The sequence below is a fragment of the Pseudopipra pipra genome, chromosome 1 (assembly GCF_036250125.1).
Source record: "Pseudopipra pipra isolate bDixPip1 chromosome 1, bDixPip1.hap1, whole genome shotgun sequence".
Taxonomy (NCBI): Eukaryota; Metazoa; Chordata; class Aves; order Passeriformes; family Pipridae; genus Pseudopipra; species Pseudopipra pipra.
The window spans coordinates 31,418,259-31,439,266 of record NC_087549.1 but is presented as its reverse complement, the minus strand read 5'-3'; the positions used below and the strand labels follow the sequence as shown (position 1 = coordinate 31,439,266).

General features: G+C 36.5%; 1 protein-coding gene across 2 annotated transcripts in view; it reads left to right on the top strand.

Annotated features, from left to right (window-relative positions):
- HNF4G (hepatocyte nuclear factor 4 gamma) overlaps positions 1-21,008 on the top strand; it is a 62,846-nt gene that overhangs the window by 30,302 nt on the left and 11,536 nt on the right. The window contains exons 1-4 of one of the 2 annotated variants that reach the window (XM_064650474.1): positions 10,207-10,375; positions 13,248-13,416; positions 15,818-15,912; positions 19,429-19,535. In XM_064650474.1, the coding sequence (XP_064506544.1) occupies positions 10,258-10,375; positions 13,248-13,416; positions 15,818-15,912; positions 19,429-19,535 (489 nt within the window). In that variant the 5' untranslated portion in view covers positions 10,207-10,257. Of the gene's footprint in view, positions 1-10,206; positions 10,376-13,247; positions 13,417-15,817; positions 15,913-19,428; positions 19,536-21,008 lie in introns of those variants that run through there. The other variant, XM_064650479.1, reaches the window with a different exon arrangement.

Below are 21,008 nucleotides of genomic sequence, written 5' to 3'. Positions count from 1 at the left end.
TACCTGAGTCTGATTCTGTTAATCCTCATTTGGTAAGGTGTGTTATTTTATGATTTCACACGTGGCCATTTTTTTAAGTTGACTGACTCTCTTCTTGAAGCTCATGTTCTCTGAAATATATTTTAAGTTGGTGCAAACATTCATTATTGATCTAGGGGATAAAAATATTATGAATTTGTTTTAAACTGAGATAAAGGATGTTTTCTCTGGTATTTATAAGCTGTAGCAGTTGTTCTATATCATATATTTTCAGTTTTGAGAAAGTGCTCCAGTGGAGAGTGCAGGAGGTGGGTGTCCGTCCAGGGTCTCCACCTTCAGTACTCTTCTAAGATTTTGGGGAGTCATTTGCATAAATTCACCTCACCTAACTCTAGGTGTTTGTTGCATTTGTTTGAGCGCTTTGGTTAGACAACCAGGGGGAAGAAATGGTTGTTTTGAGAGGTGATTCAGTGCAACCTACTGTTGAAGATAGGTTTGAGGAATCTGGTTAGATGTACCTGTTTATGATCATTGTGTACAAAGGGAGTTTAGTTTGTATGCAGGTGACTGTATAGTAGACACGTGGATTCAAGTGTCATAAACACTGCCTTTAGTTGTCCTTTGCCTCATTTCTCTGTTCATTAAAAGGGGAAGATAGTTTATCCCTCTCTCACAGATAGGGAAATAATGTTACTGACTGCAAAGCTCTCAGTTAAAATGAGGGAGCCTAACTACTTAAATACATTAAAAACAAGGAACACGGCCACATGAATATTGTTGATGTCCAGAAAAACAATCCAGACCCAACTGTTATCTATAGCATTGAAGGTAGACTTGATCATGTAACCTACATTATTGCAGCTACACATAATTTTTCAAATTGCATCTTGATGATTTGCATTGCATTTTTACTCATATCTGCACCTATGTCCATTTATCAGAGTTTCCTCTTACTTGCTCTAAAGATGGGGACTAATTACAACCTTGCAGGACCACTTCTGTCCTATTTTCTATGCCAGTGAATTTTTCGCTGCTCAGCTTGATCGGTGTTTTGGCTTTGCTAGTTAGAGAGATGCGGCCTACCTTCTTTTTCTAATATTTATCATCAGCTTTTAAAAGGGACTTCTACTGATTTTGAGCTTATTAAATCACTGTTTAAAAACTGTTGGGAGCAGATATATTTGTATTTCTTTGAAGTTACAGTGTGCAATGTTTATTTCCTACTTGGGAACACACTTAGTGTGTTAAAACTAAAGAGATTATAATTGGTCAATTGAAGAGCGAATGTGTACAGCAAAGCACAGACTTAAACTCCTTCTCGAGAGGATTCTGCTTTGTGCTCATTGTATTTACTGTGCTTAGAATGTAGATGCCTCTGCCCATAAAGATATCAGGTGTCCAGGACCTCCCTGATTCTTAGGACAGCCCTGTTTGTATTTTCAAGGATATAATATTGTCAGTTTATGTCTGCTGAAACCAATAATGGCATTCTCTTAAGAAATGTAATATAATTATTTTAAGAAAAAGAGAACAATTCATGGAGACCTTAGAGCAGCTTTCCAGTACTTAAAGGGAGTCTACAAGAAAGATGGAGAGGGATTTTTTTTACAAGGACATAGAGTGATAGAACAAGGGGAGTGGCTTTAAGCCAAAAGACAGTGGGTTTAGATTAGACGCTAGGAAGAAATTCTTTATGGTGTGGGTGGTGAGACACTGGAACAAGTTCCCAGAGAAAAAAGTCGTGGATGCCCCATCCCTGGAAGTGTTCAAGACTAGGCTAGATGAGACTTTGAACAACCTGGTCTAGTGGAAGGTATCCCTGCCCATGGCAGAGGAGTTGGAGCTAGACAATCCTTAAGGTCCTTCCCAAACCATTCTATGATTTTATGAAAATCAGGGTATTTTACACGCATGCCTTCCCAGGCTGTGAATTGTTCTAAAAACTTGATATTTGTTTGATGCATAAAATCAAGCTATTTTGGTACTTTAAGGAGATGATCCAAAATACGATTGAAACAGATTATATGCCTTTATACTTTCATATTATTGCTTTGTTCAGATAGTATTTTGAATTTTTTGTTCCTTTGTCATACTTTCAGTTTAAACTGGTAGTCTTTAATATGCTCTGAACTTTTCATTAACTGATTTTTGTAACAATAAAAATGAGAGAAGTTGTTAAGCTCAGCATAACCCTGCTAGTGTCTTGGAAGAGTTAAGTCAAGTGTGTTGACACAACGTTCTTTCTGTGGGAATGTGATGAGTCAGTTTATGCTCTAGTTAAAAATTTTAATTTTAGACAGAGTAACTGAAAATAATGGCACTTGTCTGTTATTTAATTAGCCTTTTACGTGGGACCAAGAGTTACATAGTCACTAGCATGGGCAGAAGTGTACTGAGTTTGTTTTAAAGCGTTATGTAGAATACATAACTCATTCAGCAGAGGATAGAATATAGAAATTAGAGGACTTGCGATTAATTGATCACACAGAAAAGAAAGATTCTAGGCAAGCTGAAAAAACAGAATCCCAAACAAACCTTGCCTTGATACTGGTTAACCTTTTTTTGAACTCTTTTATTGTGTATGACAAAGGCAAGTGTGTTTATCTGTGAAAAAAAAAACCTCATTATATGGTATTTCTCAAGATAACTGTGGATAAATTGTAAGTCAAATTTATCTAACTGGCTATATAAAGCATTTTTTTATGAGCAAGTTTGCATAAAACCTGCCAAGAACGCTTATTAAGAAATTACTAATCACTTGGGGATGACTGAACAGGAGTGCTTAGTCTTACTTATCAATATCTTGATGGTTTGGTTTTATCTTATGCCTGAACTCTTTCCTCTTTTCTTCTTATTTCATTCTGCTCTCCAGGACAACTCTCTGATTAACTTTCTTGTGTGTAGCAGAAAAAAATAAGTTGCCTGATTTAAGCAAATAATTAACAAGTGTCTCCAGTCCCTTAGCTGTAACTCAGCAAATCTCACCACAAAATTCTATGCTACAAAAATCCTTTAAGCCCTCTAAACTGTCAACACTTCATGGCTATTGTGAGTTTTCAAGAATAAAATAGAAATATTAAGTACTAAATAGTAATTCACATACCTAAGAGCAAACCTGATCTGTTGCTATGTAAAAAGCAAAAGTATCCTATTTTTTATCCTTCCTCCCTATAAATATGCACAATTTTCTAATGGTGCCTGCTAAGCTCAGATAGGGTTAGCAAATTTACTGTAAATCTGGACACAAAACAGGTACGGGAATGGATTGAACTGGCGAAATACTGATTTACTATTAGCTCCTGGGGAGAATCTGCACATGGACAATACAATGTCAAGAATTACTAAGATCCAGTATGCAGGAGGAAGAGCTTCCCCCTGTCAATTCAAGAGGCATATCCAGCTGTCACAAAAAACCTGACAATAAATTCCTATGTGTACATACTTATATACATACATATGTATACATAAAACAAGATTTTAAATCTGCATAATATTTGATATTTACATATATTGCAGTCTACTGTGGACATCTTTCTGGAATGGCTAGATAAAGAAATATAACTACTCTGTGTACTCAGTATTTACCGCCTAACTGCTGTACGTAGCATACTGTGTTCTGACTGAATAGAAACTATTAGAATACACTAGAATAGACTAGATTAGAATAGTATAGACTATTTCAGTTGAAAGGGATTTATACTGACCATCTAGTCCAACTGCCTGACCAATTCATGGCTGATCAAATTAAAGCCTTGATGGACATTGTCCAAATGCCTCTTTAACACTGGCAGGCTTGGGGTACTGACCACCTCTCCAGGAAACCTGTTCCAGTGTTTGACCACACTCTTGGTAAAGGAATGCTTCCTAATGTCCAGACTAAACCTCCCCTGATGGAGCTTTGAACCATTCCCACTTAGCCTATCACTGGGTATAAGGGAGAAGAGATCAGATGCACCTCTCTCCCTCTCCGCTTCCTGTTCTCAGGAAGCTGTAGAGAGCAGTGAGGTCACGCCTCAGCCTTCTTTTTTGAATGACTGTTATCAAGCTTCCACTTCACCATTAGCCATCCCTTAGAAATGTGCTTCTTCAACAGGCACCATCGTGGCCTTGACTCTTCCAACACTCAGACACAATGTTCTCCATCAGGGCAGTTGTACAGCTGGTTCTTGACATTTAGTGGTGGCTCTTATGCAATGGTTCGTGTTTGACCTTTTGGCTACAAGGTGGCTTTTCCTTGACTATTTCCTATTCTTCAGCAGTGGTATTATTCAGTGAAAGGCTGTCCTACTAAGTTAAGGCTGAGCAATCTAAGAAAGTTATTAGCTGCTGGCATACAGTTATAGATGTAATCCAGCTCACCTTAGCTGAAGAAATTCTCTGCAACATGAGAGTAATAAAGAAGTGAAATAATAACAATAGCAAAAATTGTCTTGAATGTGGTAGGTAGTCAAGAGCTGGAGAGTGCAGCTGCAGAACAACCAAGCACAGGTACACCATGGGTTTCACTAAACCATTGGCAAACAGTAGCACAGGGCAGCTGCAAAATGAAGAAGATATGTGCAGATTGTGGGTGAATAGAATATGAGAATCGTCCTCAAAACACCTTTCTGTCAAATAGAGAGTGCAACTAAGGGTTTGCGAACTGGAATGTGTCTTGTACTTTGGGAGATGCTACCCGGGTCTCTCACTGATGTATGTGTGCATGTGTAAGTGATAAATAAAATCAGATAAATCAGATAGCTTTGTTTACCTTGACCTTAAGTAGTGGATGTAACGTCTTCTCTTTGCATATGACACCACTGTATTACTATTGCTATCCTAGTAACCTATCTCCTCAATGACATTGTGATATATAAAGTGAATAAATAAATCATTTACCCTTTTAGAATAAGATGGAGAGAATTATATTTGGAATAGGGAGGGAGAATCTGAAAGCAGGCTATATCCTCAGGGAGTGTAAATTATCTTCGGAATTATCCTGCAGCAACAATTTTTCAGGCTCAAAATATTTTAGAGCCTTCATATTCCTTTGATATTTCCCCTCAAGTACTGACAGGGCAAAGACTGAGGTGTATGCAAGATTAAAATTGCACTTCATAGAATTTGGAGTATTGGATCTGTTAGCTTTGAAGCTCTCATGTAGACTACTTTGTAACTATTTTGGGATTATTCAAGCTTGAAAAATGTGCTTTATGGTGGGTCCATAGTGTTTGACAAGTCAGAAGCCAGGCATGTTCTTCGTTGTCTATGTTTGTTCACATTTGTGACTGTTGAAGTTGTAGCCAGTTGTTCTGAAAGAGAAATCATTTTTGAAGTCAAAAACATAAAGACAATTCAGGCGTCACAATAATTGTCTGTTCCCTGTTATGCCAAAATGAAAAAGACTAAAACCAACCCTCATCATAACATATTCAAATTATGTATGCTGTATGATAGAGTGGAACTCAACATAATGAATGACCAATTTAAATGAAAAATTCAATATGTGCAAGAATCTACATTTTACAGAAAGCCTGGGGTGGTCTAAGTGTCTAAAACTGTGTGTAATGAAAACAGGCTTAGCCTAGATTTCCCACAAAGATCTGTAGTTAGGTTTCACCTCGCATGATTTGTTGAAGCTAGTCTTACCCATTGCCTAATAAGTGTGCTGTGAAAACCTGTTATTCAGTTCTGGTACTGGCTTTACTTTTCTGGTGTTTATTTAACCACTATATTTTTTAGGACAAAGTCAAAAAGAAAGATGCAAGATGAAAAGGCACAGAAGCATCTAAATGCCATAAATTAACTCATTAAATCTGATAGGTGGTGCTGGGTTTGAGAAGTGAGTGTGAGATGATGCCTTTGGTCACCTTAGTGGGAGCAGTTGTTGTGCTATGCATTTACTCTCATGATTCACAAATTGTTCTAAAAAATCTTTTAACATTAACCAGCTCAAAAGCAACTTTGTCCTTGTTTGGCTATGAACTTTTTGGAGCGGGGGGAAGGGTATGACAACTTTAAAAGACTTGCTGTAGCATTTTAGAGTTGTAGAAGACTTGTAGCCATGTTTCCATCATGTTACTTAGGTCTTCAGCACAAAAGGCTATTTCTTTTCCAAGCAGCTTGAGAATACACATTTAAACTTCAATACACAGTTGTGCTTTATCACTGATTTTTAGATCTGATCCAGCTCTAACATTTTTATTTATTTAAAAAACAAAAACCCAGCAATCTCTGTCAGATAAAGGAATACCACAGTGTTGCAAATCTTTCCATGGCAAACATGTCATAATTTTATATGTTTTAGAATACAAGCAAACATTTCCGAGTCATTACTCATGGACCATTTATGAAATACTTGGGGTTGGGTGTCAGCAGGGCTGATGTGATGGTGACTGTCAGTGTTCTCCCTGGCACTGAGGGCGTGTTACAGGAGAGGGAAGCTCAGTCTCTGGTATTACGAGGGTGTGTATCTTTGTAAGCCAAAGATGAGATTGCCCACAAGAGTGCTGAAATTTGCACACTGCTTCTTGTGTAGCAAGCTTTTGGCAAATAAAGTCTCTGACTTGGAGATCTTTGTCTGATTTTTCTGTAGTAAGGAGACATTCTGGCTCAACTCGTATGGTTTCATTAGGGTCAGTTAGTACAGACTCCCCGCATACCCTGTCCCACGTGTGCCAGCAGATAAGAGGGGAAACAGATCAAAATGTGTGTTTTATCAACATGCTGGATAAATATGTCAGGTTATTGACAAATATAGAATGTCTTCCAAGTATGTGCACCACAACTCGCTATACTTGCAAACTAGGAAATACTGTGAAGATGTGTTCCTTACTCAGAATACATGGGAAACAAAAAACCTTTAAATTAAGGCTTTATTCTGGGGATCTACATTGCTTACTAAGCTGGAAAGAAAAAAAGACATATTGCTCCTTTAAAAAAAAAAAAAAAAAAAAAAAAAAGAAGAAACCCCAAACTGTTTCAGTAGTGATAGTAGTTTGAGATTTGTTTTTATTTTCAGGAAGAGTTTTATGGAAATAACCTTGCTTTTATTAGCCTGTGCTCTATTTTATGCCACAGTCAGAAAGAATGATTACATTTAATATAGAGAGCTGGACAATTAACAGAGTTAATAGTCTTAAAGATAAGATAGGAATGCTTTCTGTATGTGATCCTGAGGTCATCAGATTTAAAGAAAAAAAGCAACAAAACCATATGAACAAAACCATTATTGTGTAGCTTTCTCTTTCTTCACAATTATTGCAAAATTTATTTTGAGAAATCATTTTGTACTCAAATTGACATTATCTCAAGGAAGTGTCTCTCAGTTTGACTAATTACACCGTTTTAAAACTTTTTCTTACCTTAGGCTGATACTTCTTGGCTGTCAGTAGTAGATGACTTGACTTAGAACATCTCATACTACAAACTGCAGTGTCATTCAGAATTTGAAAAACAGCTCAGGTTTACAGTATGAAAAGAAATCTGCTGAAGTGGGGATCTGAATACTAGTGAACATTGTAAAACTTGGACTGACATAGGACCAAAAGCTGTTCATCATTAGGTTCTTTCGTCAACTGCTCTAATTCCAGGACTGCATTCTAATCCACCTAAGGCTGAAAGAAAACATATTAATATTTTACCGTAGTGATTTAGTGTACATTAATTGTTCATGATGTACTTCATGATGCTAAAAATCCCCCAGAAAGCAGATTTTTATGAGTGCAAGATTTGACTGTAAGAAGTTTCCTTAGCAAAACATGAAAAAAATAGTATAAAGAATGTCTTTCCTACAGCGTACATTTTTCCATATTAAAAAATCAATTGAAATGAGTTTTTATATGACAGAAGTATGAAGGGTCAATTCATTCCCTCTCTTTAGCAGTCACTAAGGGACCTGTTTTGGCAGCGCTGAAGAAGTTCTACTAACAGCAGAGGGAATAGCAGGATTTGATCATGTCATACTTGATATCTTCCATCTTCCATTCATTCCCTTACTTTAAATTAACTTATATGCCAGACTGTTTTCAGGACTGGAGTTTTGAAATAAAAATATGCATGAGATGTGTTTGTAAGCATACAGTTTTGGTATTAAAAAGGTGGAGATTATTTATAGAAAATCTTATTAAAAATATGCACTAAGGAACAAAAGATAATTCTAGTTAACATGTAAACCTTTTTATATTTTGTTAATCAGCATGTTAATGCAATGAATATTTTGTCATGTAACCAGTAATTAGTATTGTAGCAAATACTATACAAATAGAACAGATTGTTGTAGCAAATACAACAAATTCTACTTCAGAAGAAACTTTTCAAACTGAGCCATCAGGTAATATGAAACTATTCCATCTCATGAAGAAACTACAGTGATTTCCTAAACAAATATTGACTGTCAGCAAATAACTTTTCATCAGTCTTAATTTAATATGCTTCTTTAAGAAAAAGTGTTAGGTATGGTTAAAAACAGTGAAACCTTGTACACTTCTAGTACTGTGCAATGATACTTTCTGAGTAAATTTTTTTCAGTGATTGGAGGCATAAAAATATTCTAATATTTCAGTCGTATCCTTAAATATCTAAAAAAAAATCCCATTTTTTGTACTATTTGTCTTCTGTCATGTATAGGTTGTTAACAAACACACTATTCTTATGAAGGGAGAACATTTTAGGTTTGCCCTTTTTGAGCAGTAACTTCTACAGTTTTTTTTTGTTATCTCATTAAATATTACAATGAATGAATGGTTTAAAGGAAAAGGAGCAGCAGCAGGGTGAGAAGGAAAGTTCCTGTGGAGACCCTCCAAAATCTGCAGAGAATTTGTGCAAGCAGTAACACAATTGTAAATAGGCTTTGGTTTAGGGATAGCTCTGTGATTTATACAAGAATCCCATAATTATGTCACTAGACTCTGCTGGAGTCAGGAGGAGAACTGACCTGAGACTGCATCTGTGTGTCCACAAGGAGAAAGGATGATTTGTGCCTCTCAGGTAACTGTGGGCACGTGGAAATTAGAAGGATGAATCTCGAAAGGCTTGTTTCTAGGTCTTTTCCTGTAAATTTTCCTTTTTCATTGGTAGCCTGTCTGTCATGAATTGCCTTTTTTTTTTTTTTTTTAAATCAAGAACTTCTTTTATTATGTCCTTTTACAGTTATTTTTACTGAACAACAACTGCAGACACTCTTTTCCATTCAAATAAGCATTTCAATGCTGTATGTACAGTTACTGGCTCTCATTAATTAGACATAACCTGGGAAGTTTTCTCATATGTGTAATCTTTAATGTAACTGTTTTTCAGAAGTATAAAGGGTAGTTTTCTGTAAAGAATTTATTGAGAAATAATAACATTTGAAATTCTGCTATCAAACATTTAAAAACACCAGATTAGCAAGTGAAATTCAGCTATTCAGCTCTATATTTGGCACAGATTCAAGCAGCTTTACAGGAGGGTTTTTAACTAGGTTTGTACACACCATGTCTACCAACTGATGAACTGTGGACCTCCCCAGAGATTCTTCTTTACAGAGAAGGTGAATAATATTTTTTTCCCCTTGTGCATCTAGATGGTACTTGAAAACACCATGCTGCCATCACATTTTATATGAACAAGGGTTAGAGCAGGAAGCCACTGTCTGAGAGTGTGCAGGGTCCAGTGCCTAGAGCCATTGCAGCAGCACAGTGTGTGATGGAGGGGATTTATGAGCTGGCCTTGCTGCAGGCCTTGTGTGGCTTGAGGCCTTGCTTAAGGGTGCCTACACAGCCAGCTCATCACCGCTGTGAAAGAATGTTAACAGCTGTAAAAGTAGGAGGTTTTACAGCTATCTTTTAAACTATGAGGTTGGATGATTTGGGTATAGTTTTGAGATAGTCCATCATCATATCACATTTCCTTATTGTTCTGAAGAGAGCAAAATGGCGTAGGAACCTACAGTCTCTGCGTAGAACAACCAGAGCAGTTTGTTTAGAACTGTTTGTTCCACACATTGACAACAAAATATGTAGCAGGGCATAAGAGACAGGAAGCTTCCTGCACGTCCTTGGGTTCACGCAAGAACTGGAACCAATACAACTCCTGATAAGGTTATTTCATAAAACATTCCAAGATTATCAGAAGGATTGCACTGTATCATAAAAGGAAAAAAATACCCAGGTGAAATACAGCATGCAGTAGCAGTTTTACAGCTCCTCCCATTGCTGCGCGTAAGTGATACAGTTATAGTTAACTTTGGATTATCAATCACTGTGAAACAGAATGGGAAGGTTGTACATTTGAGCAGCTTTTTCACTGGTTTTGCATTCAATGATGAGGCTCTCAGAACCAATACTAGACATGGAAATGGCAAACTACAGTGAAGTTTTAGATCCGACGTATACGGCACTGGAGTTCGAAACTATGCAGATTCTGTATAATGGCAATGGTGAGTTTTCCTCTGAGAGGCAAAATCAAGGCAGTTAATAGAAAAAGTGAAGTTTAGTAATGCTATAAGGTGCTAGTTAAATGTTTAATTAATGGAGCATTTGGGGGTTGTTTTCAAACTACAAATCTGCTCTTTTACACTTCATCGGTAACTTTAAGTTAGTAACATTATAATTCTTTAAGGAAAATAAAAGAGAGGTTATATGTAATAAAGTAGATGAACTGTACTGTCACCAGGCAGTTAATCAAAGGAAGAAAATGGTGAATTCAGCAGTTGTTTTATTTACTGTACAACAAATGAATAACTAGTACTGACAGTTTAGACATGGAAGTATATTTCGTATATAACTTTCAGAAGGAAAGGACAAAATTGTCCAGAGGTTTGTGAAAAAAATTAGCTACTGTTTCTTGATGCCTAGTTTCTAATTGTTAGACTAATATTTTATTTACATTTTATTTACTTAAGCGTTAATCTAGCCTTCCTAGGTAAGTGTATATATGAACTAGAGTGATTTAAAGAAAAAAATCACATTGGCTTTATAGAGGCTGATGTTTAGCTGAGAAAAACTATTTGCATTTAGCTAATGTAGCACTTCAACTTTAGGTAGAATTTTTAATTGCAGTTTTTGAGAAGTTGTACCAATAATTTATGCTTGAAATAGGAAGCACATCATTTCATTCTGCCATCATTGAATACTGACCAAAAAAAAAAAAAAAGAAATGTCAGTGAATTGAAGTGAAGAAAAGTATTAAGCAAGTTAAACTACTCAAAAATGGCCTTCCAGATCTTCTAATATAATGAAAAAGTTGGTCTATCGTATCGTAAAGTATATGTATTTTTAAAAGGCAGAACTGATATCTAATCATTTGCAGGAAAATTATTTAGCACCTGCATTTCCACATATTTCTGCCATATAGAACCTAATTAAGTTTTTGTTGTTGGGCTTGAAGTTTTATCTGAATTTCTGATGTTACATTACGGCAACCTTAGTAAACAGAAAGGTAGATTAGGTTATTGATTTAGGAAGGAAAAACAGACCTTTATGCCCTAAGTGATTTTGGAGCTATCAAGAATGATTATATAACTTTTAGATGATTTCTCTGTTTTTTTTTCTAATATGGGTGATTTCATTGGTCATTCATGTTTTTGCTGAGTAGCACCCTTTTGGATCTGTTAATGTTAAATAAAATGGGAAAGCAGATTAGGGAGGTTGTGCTTGGTTGCATTATGTGTTGGTGATAGAGCTGGTTAAATTATTCACTGTAAGTGATTAGCTTGATAGTTATTAATTATAAGGTGTAGCCTTTTTCTGTTTAGAGTTTGAGTTTAGCTTAAGTATTTTCTTATAGAATTTATTAAAACATTGTCTTGTTACAGTGCTAGTCTGGAACTGAAAGCTGCCTCTTATGAACCTTCCTATGTATCTTTTCTAGTTGTCTAAATTAATTAGGAACATTCAGACGAGTTTAACAAGCCACGTTCAGGGAGATTTTTCAGTTCTGTTGAAATCAAAGAACTTTTCAACATCAGGTCAATTTCCCAGATATTTTGTTTCAGAATAATAGCTCGGAAAATAAGTATGTTCTTATATATATATACGCACTACTTATGTGGCTGTAAAATATTTCATCATTACATTTAAATATTGTATTATTAATTATTCTACTGTATCATGCAACATTACAGAACTCCAAAGAATGGTTTTGTATTTTTCTAGAGTAATTTTATAACCCATTTATGAAAATAATTTTCCAGTCATGACAAGCCTAATTTTAAAATAAAATTTTTACAGAACTGAATTCTTACTTTTAAGATTTCATTTTATTTAATCGATTTTTAATATAATTCCTATCAATTACAGCTCTGTAAAGCAAATCAATACAAAAAGGTTGTTTCTTTGTCTGAAGAACTCAGTTTAAATTGTAAACTGCATTGTAAACTGCAGGACGCAATGAAAATTTTATATTTGTGTTGCACATTTCAGTTGGATCTATACAATAGGAATAATATTATGTATCATTGTTAACAGTTTTACTGTTCAACCTGTTTGCTGTTCATGAGCTCATGACTTTTGAATCCATGTTTGAATAACTAATTAATGTGGCACAGTTTCCTCTCCTGGACAAAACAGCTACAAATGCTTAGGCCTATTTCAAACAGTTTTCCTTTCATTTAAATCAGAAACAAAACAGAAAAAGCTATTTTGCTTTTTGTTTCTTTTAACATGTCTGAATAAGTATGTGTGCTTTGATTTCAGGTGAATTTCTTCAGTAGCATTTACCAGGTTCAGTGACTAATTGTTAATCACACAGCTAATATTCTCTGTGCAGCAATATTGTCTGCAATGTTCCTGTAAAAAATATATTCAAGGAAATAACACTTAGTCCTCTTAGCATGCCTTTTTTTTTTTTTTTAAATTAAATATTGTGAGAAGCTTTTTGTTTGTTTGTTTGTTTGTTTAATGTCCCAAACCTTTGTATGAGTTGCCAGTTAGTGCCAGCTCATGTGAGAAGTGATACATGAGAGTTATCGCTGTTTTATGCCAAAGTTCCTCTTCATGTTAGTACGAATATTTATGTAATTATACATGCAAAATTAGACTTTAATTTTTAATCCTTCAGTTGGAAAGAGTTTAGAATACAATTATTTGTTGGTATGAACTTTATTAATTCTGTTAACATCTCTATCACTTTGAAAGTGTTCATATGAGTAAGAGCCAGATGTAATTAGATAGGTCGTGCTATATAAATCTTAAGTGTCAATTAAAAGAGAAAAAAACAGAAGACGCCTCCATTTAGGTACAGCTTGTTCATGTGCTGGTTGGTGGAAGTCTTGTCCATAACTATGTAATATTGTTCTTCCCTCTTGTCAGACAATTCAGGAGAAGCTGTCAACATGAATGCTGCTGACAATGGGGTCAGTAGTCTCTGTGCAATATGTGGAGACCGAGCGACTGGAAAACATTACGGTGCTTCCAGCTGTGATGGATGCAAGGGGTTTTTTAGACGCAGCATAAGGAAAAACCACGTCTACTCGTGCAGGTATTTCAAAAGTTCATCTAGAGGCACTAAAATAATGAGTTAAAGCAAAAATTATATTCAGACTTTTTCAGAACTTTGTCAGGGTATTTACAGCTTTTTCTTAAGGGATGCTACCTGATATTACACATTCCAGATACTATATTCCAGATGTCAGTTGATATTATTTATCTTTTATTTAAGATTATGAAGGTCATCTCCTGAAAAAAAAAAAAGGAAAAATGAAAACTGCTTATATTTTCACTTCAATATGAAAATCGTATATCTTAACTGTTTTCTAAGAATTATTTTCTTAGGAAATTAGCTTCTGAATAGAAAGTCTAAGATTTATGAGTTTTGTTTTAAGGGCTGTGCAAACATATCTGCACATATTCCAGGTTTATGTGACACACTTCTCTTTTGTCAGACATTTCCCCCCTGTCAGTCTGATCTGCTAATTTCCAAATGGTGACCTAATTATCACGCTGCAGGTCTGTGCACCATGTTTGACAAATCACTCTTGTGCATGCACAGGATCATAAACAGTGAGTTTTAAGCTGTGCACAGAACACCTGGAAAACTCTGTGAGTTTAGACAGATCACTGAAGGCGTCTACTGGTTTTTCGTGGCAAGGTTTTAGTAGCAAGAAGGCTACAAGAGTGGATTCTGTGAGAAGCTCTTGGAAGCATCCCCTGTGTCTGGTGAAGCCAATACCAGCTGGCTCCAGGATGACCAAAGATGAGCCCGTCAGCAGTGGTGGTGGTGGTGCCTCTGGGATAACATATTTAAGAAGGAAAAATAATTATTGTGCAGAAGCAAATTGCAGCCAGAGAAGAGTGAAGTGAGAATATGTGAAAGGAATGACTCAGCAGACACCAAGCTCAGTGGAGAAGGAGAGGGAGGAGGTGCTCCAGGCACTGGAGCAGAGATTCCCCTGCAGCCTGTGATGAAGACCATGGTGAGGCAGCTGTGCCCCTGCAGCCCATGGAAGTCCACAAGGGAGCGGATATCTACCTGCAGCCCGTGGAGAACAACCTACTGGAGAATATGGATGCCCGAAAGAAAGTTATGATGAGGTTGGGAAGACCACACAGTAGCATGTTCCTGGCAGGACCTGTGGCCCCACAGAGAAAGGAGCCCGTGGTGGAGCAGGTTTGCTGGCAGGACTTGTGACCCCACAGGGGACCCATGCCAGAGCAACCTGTTCCTGAAGGACTGCACACTGTGGAAAGGAAAGCATGTTTTCTGCACTCAGGAAACATGCTGGAGCAGTTCATGAAGAACTGCAGCTACAATCAGAGAAGTTTGTGGACAACTGTCTCTGTTGGGAGGGACCTTATGCTGGAGCAGGGGAAGAGTGTGAGGAGTCCTCTCCTTGAGGAGGAAGCAACAGCAGAGACAACATATGATGAACTAACCACATCTCCCGTCCCCTGTCTCCTTGGGCCACTTCATGGGGCACAAGGAGGAGAAAACCTTTTGTAAAAACGGCTTTTTAGTAGAAACATTTGTTACAGTCTTCCTTGATTGCATAATACTCTTAAAAGTAAATCTCTCCCTCACAGTCATAGCACAGTGATATAGCACAGACATACCCCTAAAGTGGTGTGGCAAGAGCTGACATAAGTGATTTCAGGAAGAGCTCTGCAAAAGATAGGTCTGTTTATCTAACAAACACATGCAGATCAAAAAAAAAGGCAGACCTAAACAGGGAGAGGGGAAGAGGGCTCATATGCATTCCCTTTAGGCACACCTGTAGATGTACATAAAAGTCTGGATAAGCCTTCCTGCAGTGTCATGCTCTGTGTGTTTCCTCATGTCTTTGTTTCATTGTGTTGGTAGAAAATGTTCCTCTCATTTCCTCTTTAGGTTACCACTTGTAACAATACAACATGTGGTTTGTTCATTGGTATCTCCATAGGGAGTAAAGGTTGCCAGCTGAGGGTAATGGTTTAACAACCCAATTGGGTCTTTTCCAACCCAATCTATTCTATGAATCTATGATTCTATGATTCTATGAACACCTGAGGGGCTCCTCAATGCCAGCAACATTTGGCATTTTCCTTGATTGGCCTTTCCATTTACTTTTTGTAGCTTTTCTTCTTTTGTTTTGCTACTGCCGTTTGATGAAGCCAGTTACTGACATACCTTACAAATCAGTTGAGGTGTAAATGATGCACCTAAGTCTGAAATTTTCCACACTTACCAGTTCCAATGCGTATATGTGTCTAGGCGCACACATATATTCCTGAAAATGGAGCACCTCTCAAAACTGATTAATAAAGAAAAATAATCTAAACAACTGAAGAAAGAAGTCTGGTTATAGACATTATTCTGACAGGCCAGATTAGTTGGTTTTCTTCTTTGTAATCAGAATGCTGCTTTATTAATGCTATATACATTTCCCTTTTCTTGTCTCTGGTAGATTCAACCGACAATGTATCGTTGACAAGGACAAAAGGAATCAATGCAGATATTGTCGTTTAAAAAAGTGTTTTCGAGCAGGAATGAAAAAAGAAGGTAATGGAGTCATTTACTATTTGATATACAAAGAAAAAAATTCTGAGTTTTAAAATATAATAAAAATTCTAAAAAACTCCAACAGAATAATTCAATGGAAAGTCTGCTATAATGCCTTCATGATGGAGAAATGCTTTTATATTGAGGTAAAATATACATCTAATTTTCAGGTGGGTAAGCAGTTCTAGCATTTTGATCATAAGCAAGTCCATGGATTCAAAGTGAATTTGCAACTGTTCAATCCATGAATCCTGGCACCAAAATTCATTGATTTCTATATATTGAGCCATATGCTGGAAAAGTTCAAACTGTGAGATTTTAGTTTTAATTTTTCATGAAATCTCTATCTGGCATTTTTTTTCTACCCTGAGCAATGACAGTGCTAATTTACCGGTTCTTCCATTAAATTTAAATGTAAGAAACATTTAAGCCAGAGGAAGGACTGTGAAGTTGAGTGAAATAATAGTGCTGAGAAGACTAGTGGTAGCTGTCAGTGGAGTCTCCACATTAATTAAAAAAAATTTCTAATTTCTTTAAGGATTAAAAAGGGAAAAATGTTACTTGTGCATCTCACTGACAGGGATGAGAAATGTGAGTCACAGTGATCCTCCTGTGGAAGTGGAAGGACCAGATGACCACAGGAGCAGAGCGATAGGGAAAGAAGGGCAGTGATAATATCAGAGGAGTATTGTTGTTGGGGCTGTTGCTTCACTGACAGTTATGATGTAGAAGCAAAAGACGTCCTGATCTGTTTCAAATGCGCACTCAAAAGTGGTTCATCACAACTTTGCTACCATTTTTGTTTGGAGCATGGTGTATCTGCCTGAAGGCCAGTCTGAAATGTGAGTGCTCAGTTCTCCTGTACAGTAACAAGGCTATCATTCTTTTACTCTTTACATAGCTTTCCTAAGATAAAGCAAGCTCTTTCTTTAGGCTCTTAAGTATCTATACTGTAGTACTGCTTTGCTAGTGATCGTGTTATTGATACGAGATAAAATAGATTTTTCTTTTTGAAGCTGGATGGGGATATTCTAAACAGTGTTACACAGTGTATGAATGAAATAGGTTTGCTAGCTCTTATGGATCTCCTTTAACAAACTTTAGCCTTTGGAATTTGAGTCATTAAAATCGGTAACATATTGTATATATATTATCAATCTCATGTGAAGAAAGGGGGAGACCTGTGTGTCCACAGCTGCCCTAAAACTTTTGCAAAAAGCAGAGCTTTACAGACTTTCAGAACCTGGAATTAAAGAAATTTATCTCAGAAGGGACATCTGGAATTCATCTAGTTCAGATCCCCGTTTAAAGCAAGTCTAGTGTCTAGGTTCAGTCAGGTTGCTTGGGACTCTGTCCAGACAGATTTACACAGTCCCTGAGAGGGGAGATGTGACAGTCTCTCTTGGCAAGTTCTTTCAGTGCTTGACCAGCCTCATTGGGAAGAGTTTTTAATTTCTAACTAATTGGAATACGTCTTACTGCAATTAGAGTAGTGTCCATTGTCTCTTGTCCTTTCACTATGGATTTGAAAAGAATCTGGCTCCATTTTTCTGTACAGAAATGAAGACCCCCACCTCCATGTTGGTCCTCTCTTTTCCACGTAGGCTCTGCTTCACCTTGTGCACTTTGTGGGTTCCATCTCCATAGTCCTCCTCCGGACACTGCCTAGTTTGCCAGAATCTTTCATGTGCTGAGGAGCCCAAAACAGAGAAATGGTCATTTCCTTTAAGATGCTAACGCAGCCCAGTGCGTGGCATAAAACTTTCAACCTAATTTACACTGTTCTGTCCTACTTTGGTCCCACTACCTCTAAAACTTTCATTTTTTCATTGCATCCAAGCCATGTTTATTCGAGGCTTCCAAGTGCTAAAATAATTCAAAACACTGAACTGCTTGTGTGTTGTTACATACCTTTTCACATGGTCGGAGCATGTTTCATAGTGTAAGTGTAGCATAGTCTCTGTGATTGTTTCTCCTCTTGTTTCTAAGCAAATCTTTCTTTTCTGCAAGACAAAGGTAAGAAAGGCTTCAGTTGGTGAAAGCTGTACAAGGCCTCTTTAAGCAAATATTCCACCTTCCTCATGTAATCTCTGTTTAAGGCAATTTTAGCCTGAATTGACGGAAAGGCTTTAGCCAGACAGACAGTCTAGTCTAATAATCCAAAATTATGTATAAGTAGGAGAAAATTGAAGCATCCACCTATGGTTCTCAGTGTGCTCCACCAGTGACTTTCACTACTGATTGTCAGAATACCTTACTATTTTTGCAATACTAATCAGTGCTGACATTATTTTAATTATCTATGTAGCACTTAAGCTGCTGAAATTCAGTGGATGTTTTGGCATTCTTTTACAAGAGGTTATGGTTTTTGTCTCTGTCTACATGAACATATAGCACTTCGTGTTTATCACCACACAGAATTTCTTACTGTGACCTTAATAAAAGACCCATCAGTGAGTGTCCTTGCAAAAAGTTAGTACACCTCTGGAATAAACTGTGCATTGTTCAGATAAACTCTGAAACTATTCAGTGCATAGAATATTTTTTTTTTATTGAAGCCTCTCTTACTGCTCCTAAATTCTATAATGCAGATTGTTTCCCATAAAATAGCAAACTTATCTTTGGAAATAAAACTGCTATTCTTAAAAAATTATGAGATTCCTTGTGCAATAAAAAGATTTTGATCAGCATAATTCTTTTTTTTTTCCCTTTTCTTTTTTCCTTGACCTAACCTTGGACATGATTTCGGTTTTAGAAATATCTGACTGATAGTTTTATTTTTTCTTTTTCCTTCAGTTCAAAAGTATCCCTGTTGCTTCATAAGTCTTGCATGTGCTGAGTAAGGATTCCTTATCCTAAGCCCTTTCAAATGCCTTTCTTTGGACCCTATTGGACAAAACTTACTGTCCTGAAACTTTTTAACTGAGTTAATATTCCATAAACTGGCTAGGAATGTAATGTCACTGAGGAGGAGCATGAGATTTAAGTTTCAAAATTATCTTACTGTTAGGTTAAGTTCATGATTTATTCTTCTTTCAGAATTTCCCACAGCAGAGCAGGAGGATGGCTTTCATACTTCCTCTGACTGAGATATTTTTTCAGTGGTGGTGCTGTATCTCTTAACCTGTTTGACAGTTTGGAGATGTCCATTTCTGACACTATGATAAAAACTACTTTACTTATTAAATTGGTTGAAATAACAAAATTAGAACATGTCTCAGGTTCAAAGGAAGAAAGAGGTTTTATAGTAATAAAGCCACTGAAAAAAGTGATGATAATTCAGTATCTATCTATAATTAGTTATACATACTTTTTGCAGGCAAGTAATATACAGATAGAGACCATAAACATGTATTGTCATTCTTCCTCATTACTCAGAGCTAAAAGCAGATCATCCTCTTTGAATGTCAGACCTTTCAGTTCTTACAGTTATCTTCTGAAATACGGTAAACTTCTGAAATTATACTGTGTGTCAGCTTTTACAAGTCAGTAAATGAGATGATTATTCTTTTCCAGCTGTACAAAATGAACGGGACAGGATAAGTACAAGAAGAAACACCTTTGATGGCTGCAACATTCCTTCTATTAGCACATTGTCACAAGCTGAGACACTCTCCCGTCAGGTACTGAGATATTCCACAAAATTATTTAGTAACTTTGACTGATTTTACTAAAACTAAATACTTTTCAGTTTTTTATTGCATTGAATATAATTATTGAGATTACTTTCTTCTACTTCCAAAATGCACCCAGCTTCCTGTTCCCAGTGAAAGAATCAGTAATAGAATACATTCTTGAAGCAAAGTCAATAAAAAAAATTCTACTTTGTCCAGGACAATATGTCTTAGGCACCTTTCTTAATAAAGCTTTATGGTTCTTACTGCTTTTAAATCAGTTGCTGTCTTAGGCAGCTTGTGGCATCTATCTATCCTTGAAGCTAGCTTTCCCATGAAGTATTAGTGAAAAAATTGTCCAAAGCCATTACATTCAAAGGGGTGTGGACACTCATTTCTTTACATTCTTTTGAAAATCCAGTTTTTAATATCCTTAGACATTATAAGTAAGGCAAACAGAAATGTTCCAACTGCAGAGTCTGTTCACATCTCGCTTTTGAATTTTCTTTGTCTCATCTGAACTTCATTTTCTCTTTTTCTTTTTTTTTCCTATCCAATCAATTGCTGCATGGAACAGTCTCTAGTCCTTTTCTGCAGCTCAGATAAATCATGATCATTGATTCTGCATTCTTGCACCTCTTACTAACTTGCTTAGAATTTAACTGCCACCTTTATGATTTCATGCTGACTGATTTATACATCCCCAAATGTTTTGTAATCTCATCCTTTATCAGCATCTCTCTTAGGCTGGAACTGTCTGTAAAGAATTGATGCAGGAATTACTGGGTGATATGTCTTTGGCACATATTGCATGTCTGGGCAGACTAGATGGTCATAATGGACCTTCCTACCTTTCATACCTATACACTATGAAAAATATAGCTATTTTTACCTCCTTAGTAATTTTTTGAAGTTGCTTATTGTGCTTTTTTGTATTACTCTGTTAATCATTTCCGACTGGTATATGCAATTCAAGAATAAGAACTGTCTTAAACAGAATCACATCCTCAGCTGTTTATGGCACAAAGTTCTTTTCAAACAGTAGATTCCTGGCCTAAAACATACCTTTGTGTACATGTGTAGATTTATTCTACGTACTATTTGGTAGGACAGAATTAGTTCCACTATGTTAAGCATATATGAAGATACAATCTTGGCCTCAAAGTCCAAGAGACTACATTAACATGGTGGAAAAGTCAAGTCTTAGAAGTTCTTGTTTTTCTCTCAATCAAATAGGCCTGTAAGATGAGTTCAGTCCTGAGGAGAGACTTGGAGGAGGAGGTAGTGTCCCAAGTCATTATCCAAGTCCTTCAGCTGTGAAATGAGGAAGAGGGTGGCATTCATCTCTTTTGAAATTTTCATATTAAATAGAGCAAATTAATTACTTTGTTCCTGAAGATCCCTTACAGGGGGAAATTGTCCAAGTGCAATTTTTCACCTACAGACTCAAGAGAGGCTTCCAGGATTATGTAAATATGAAAG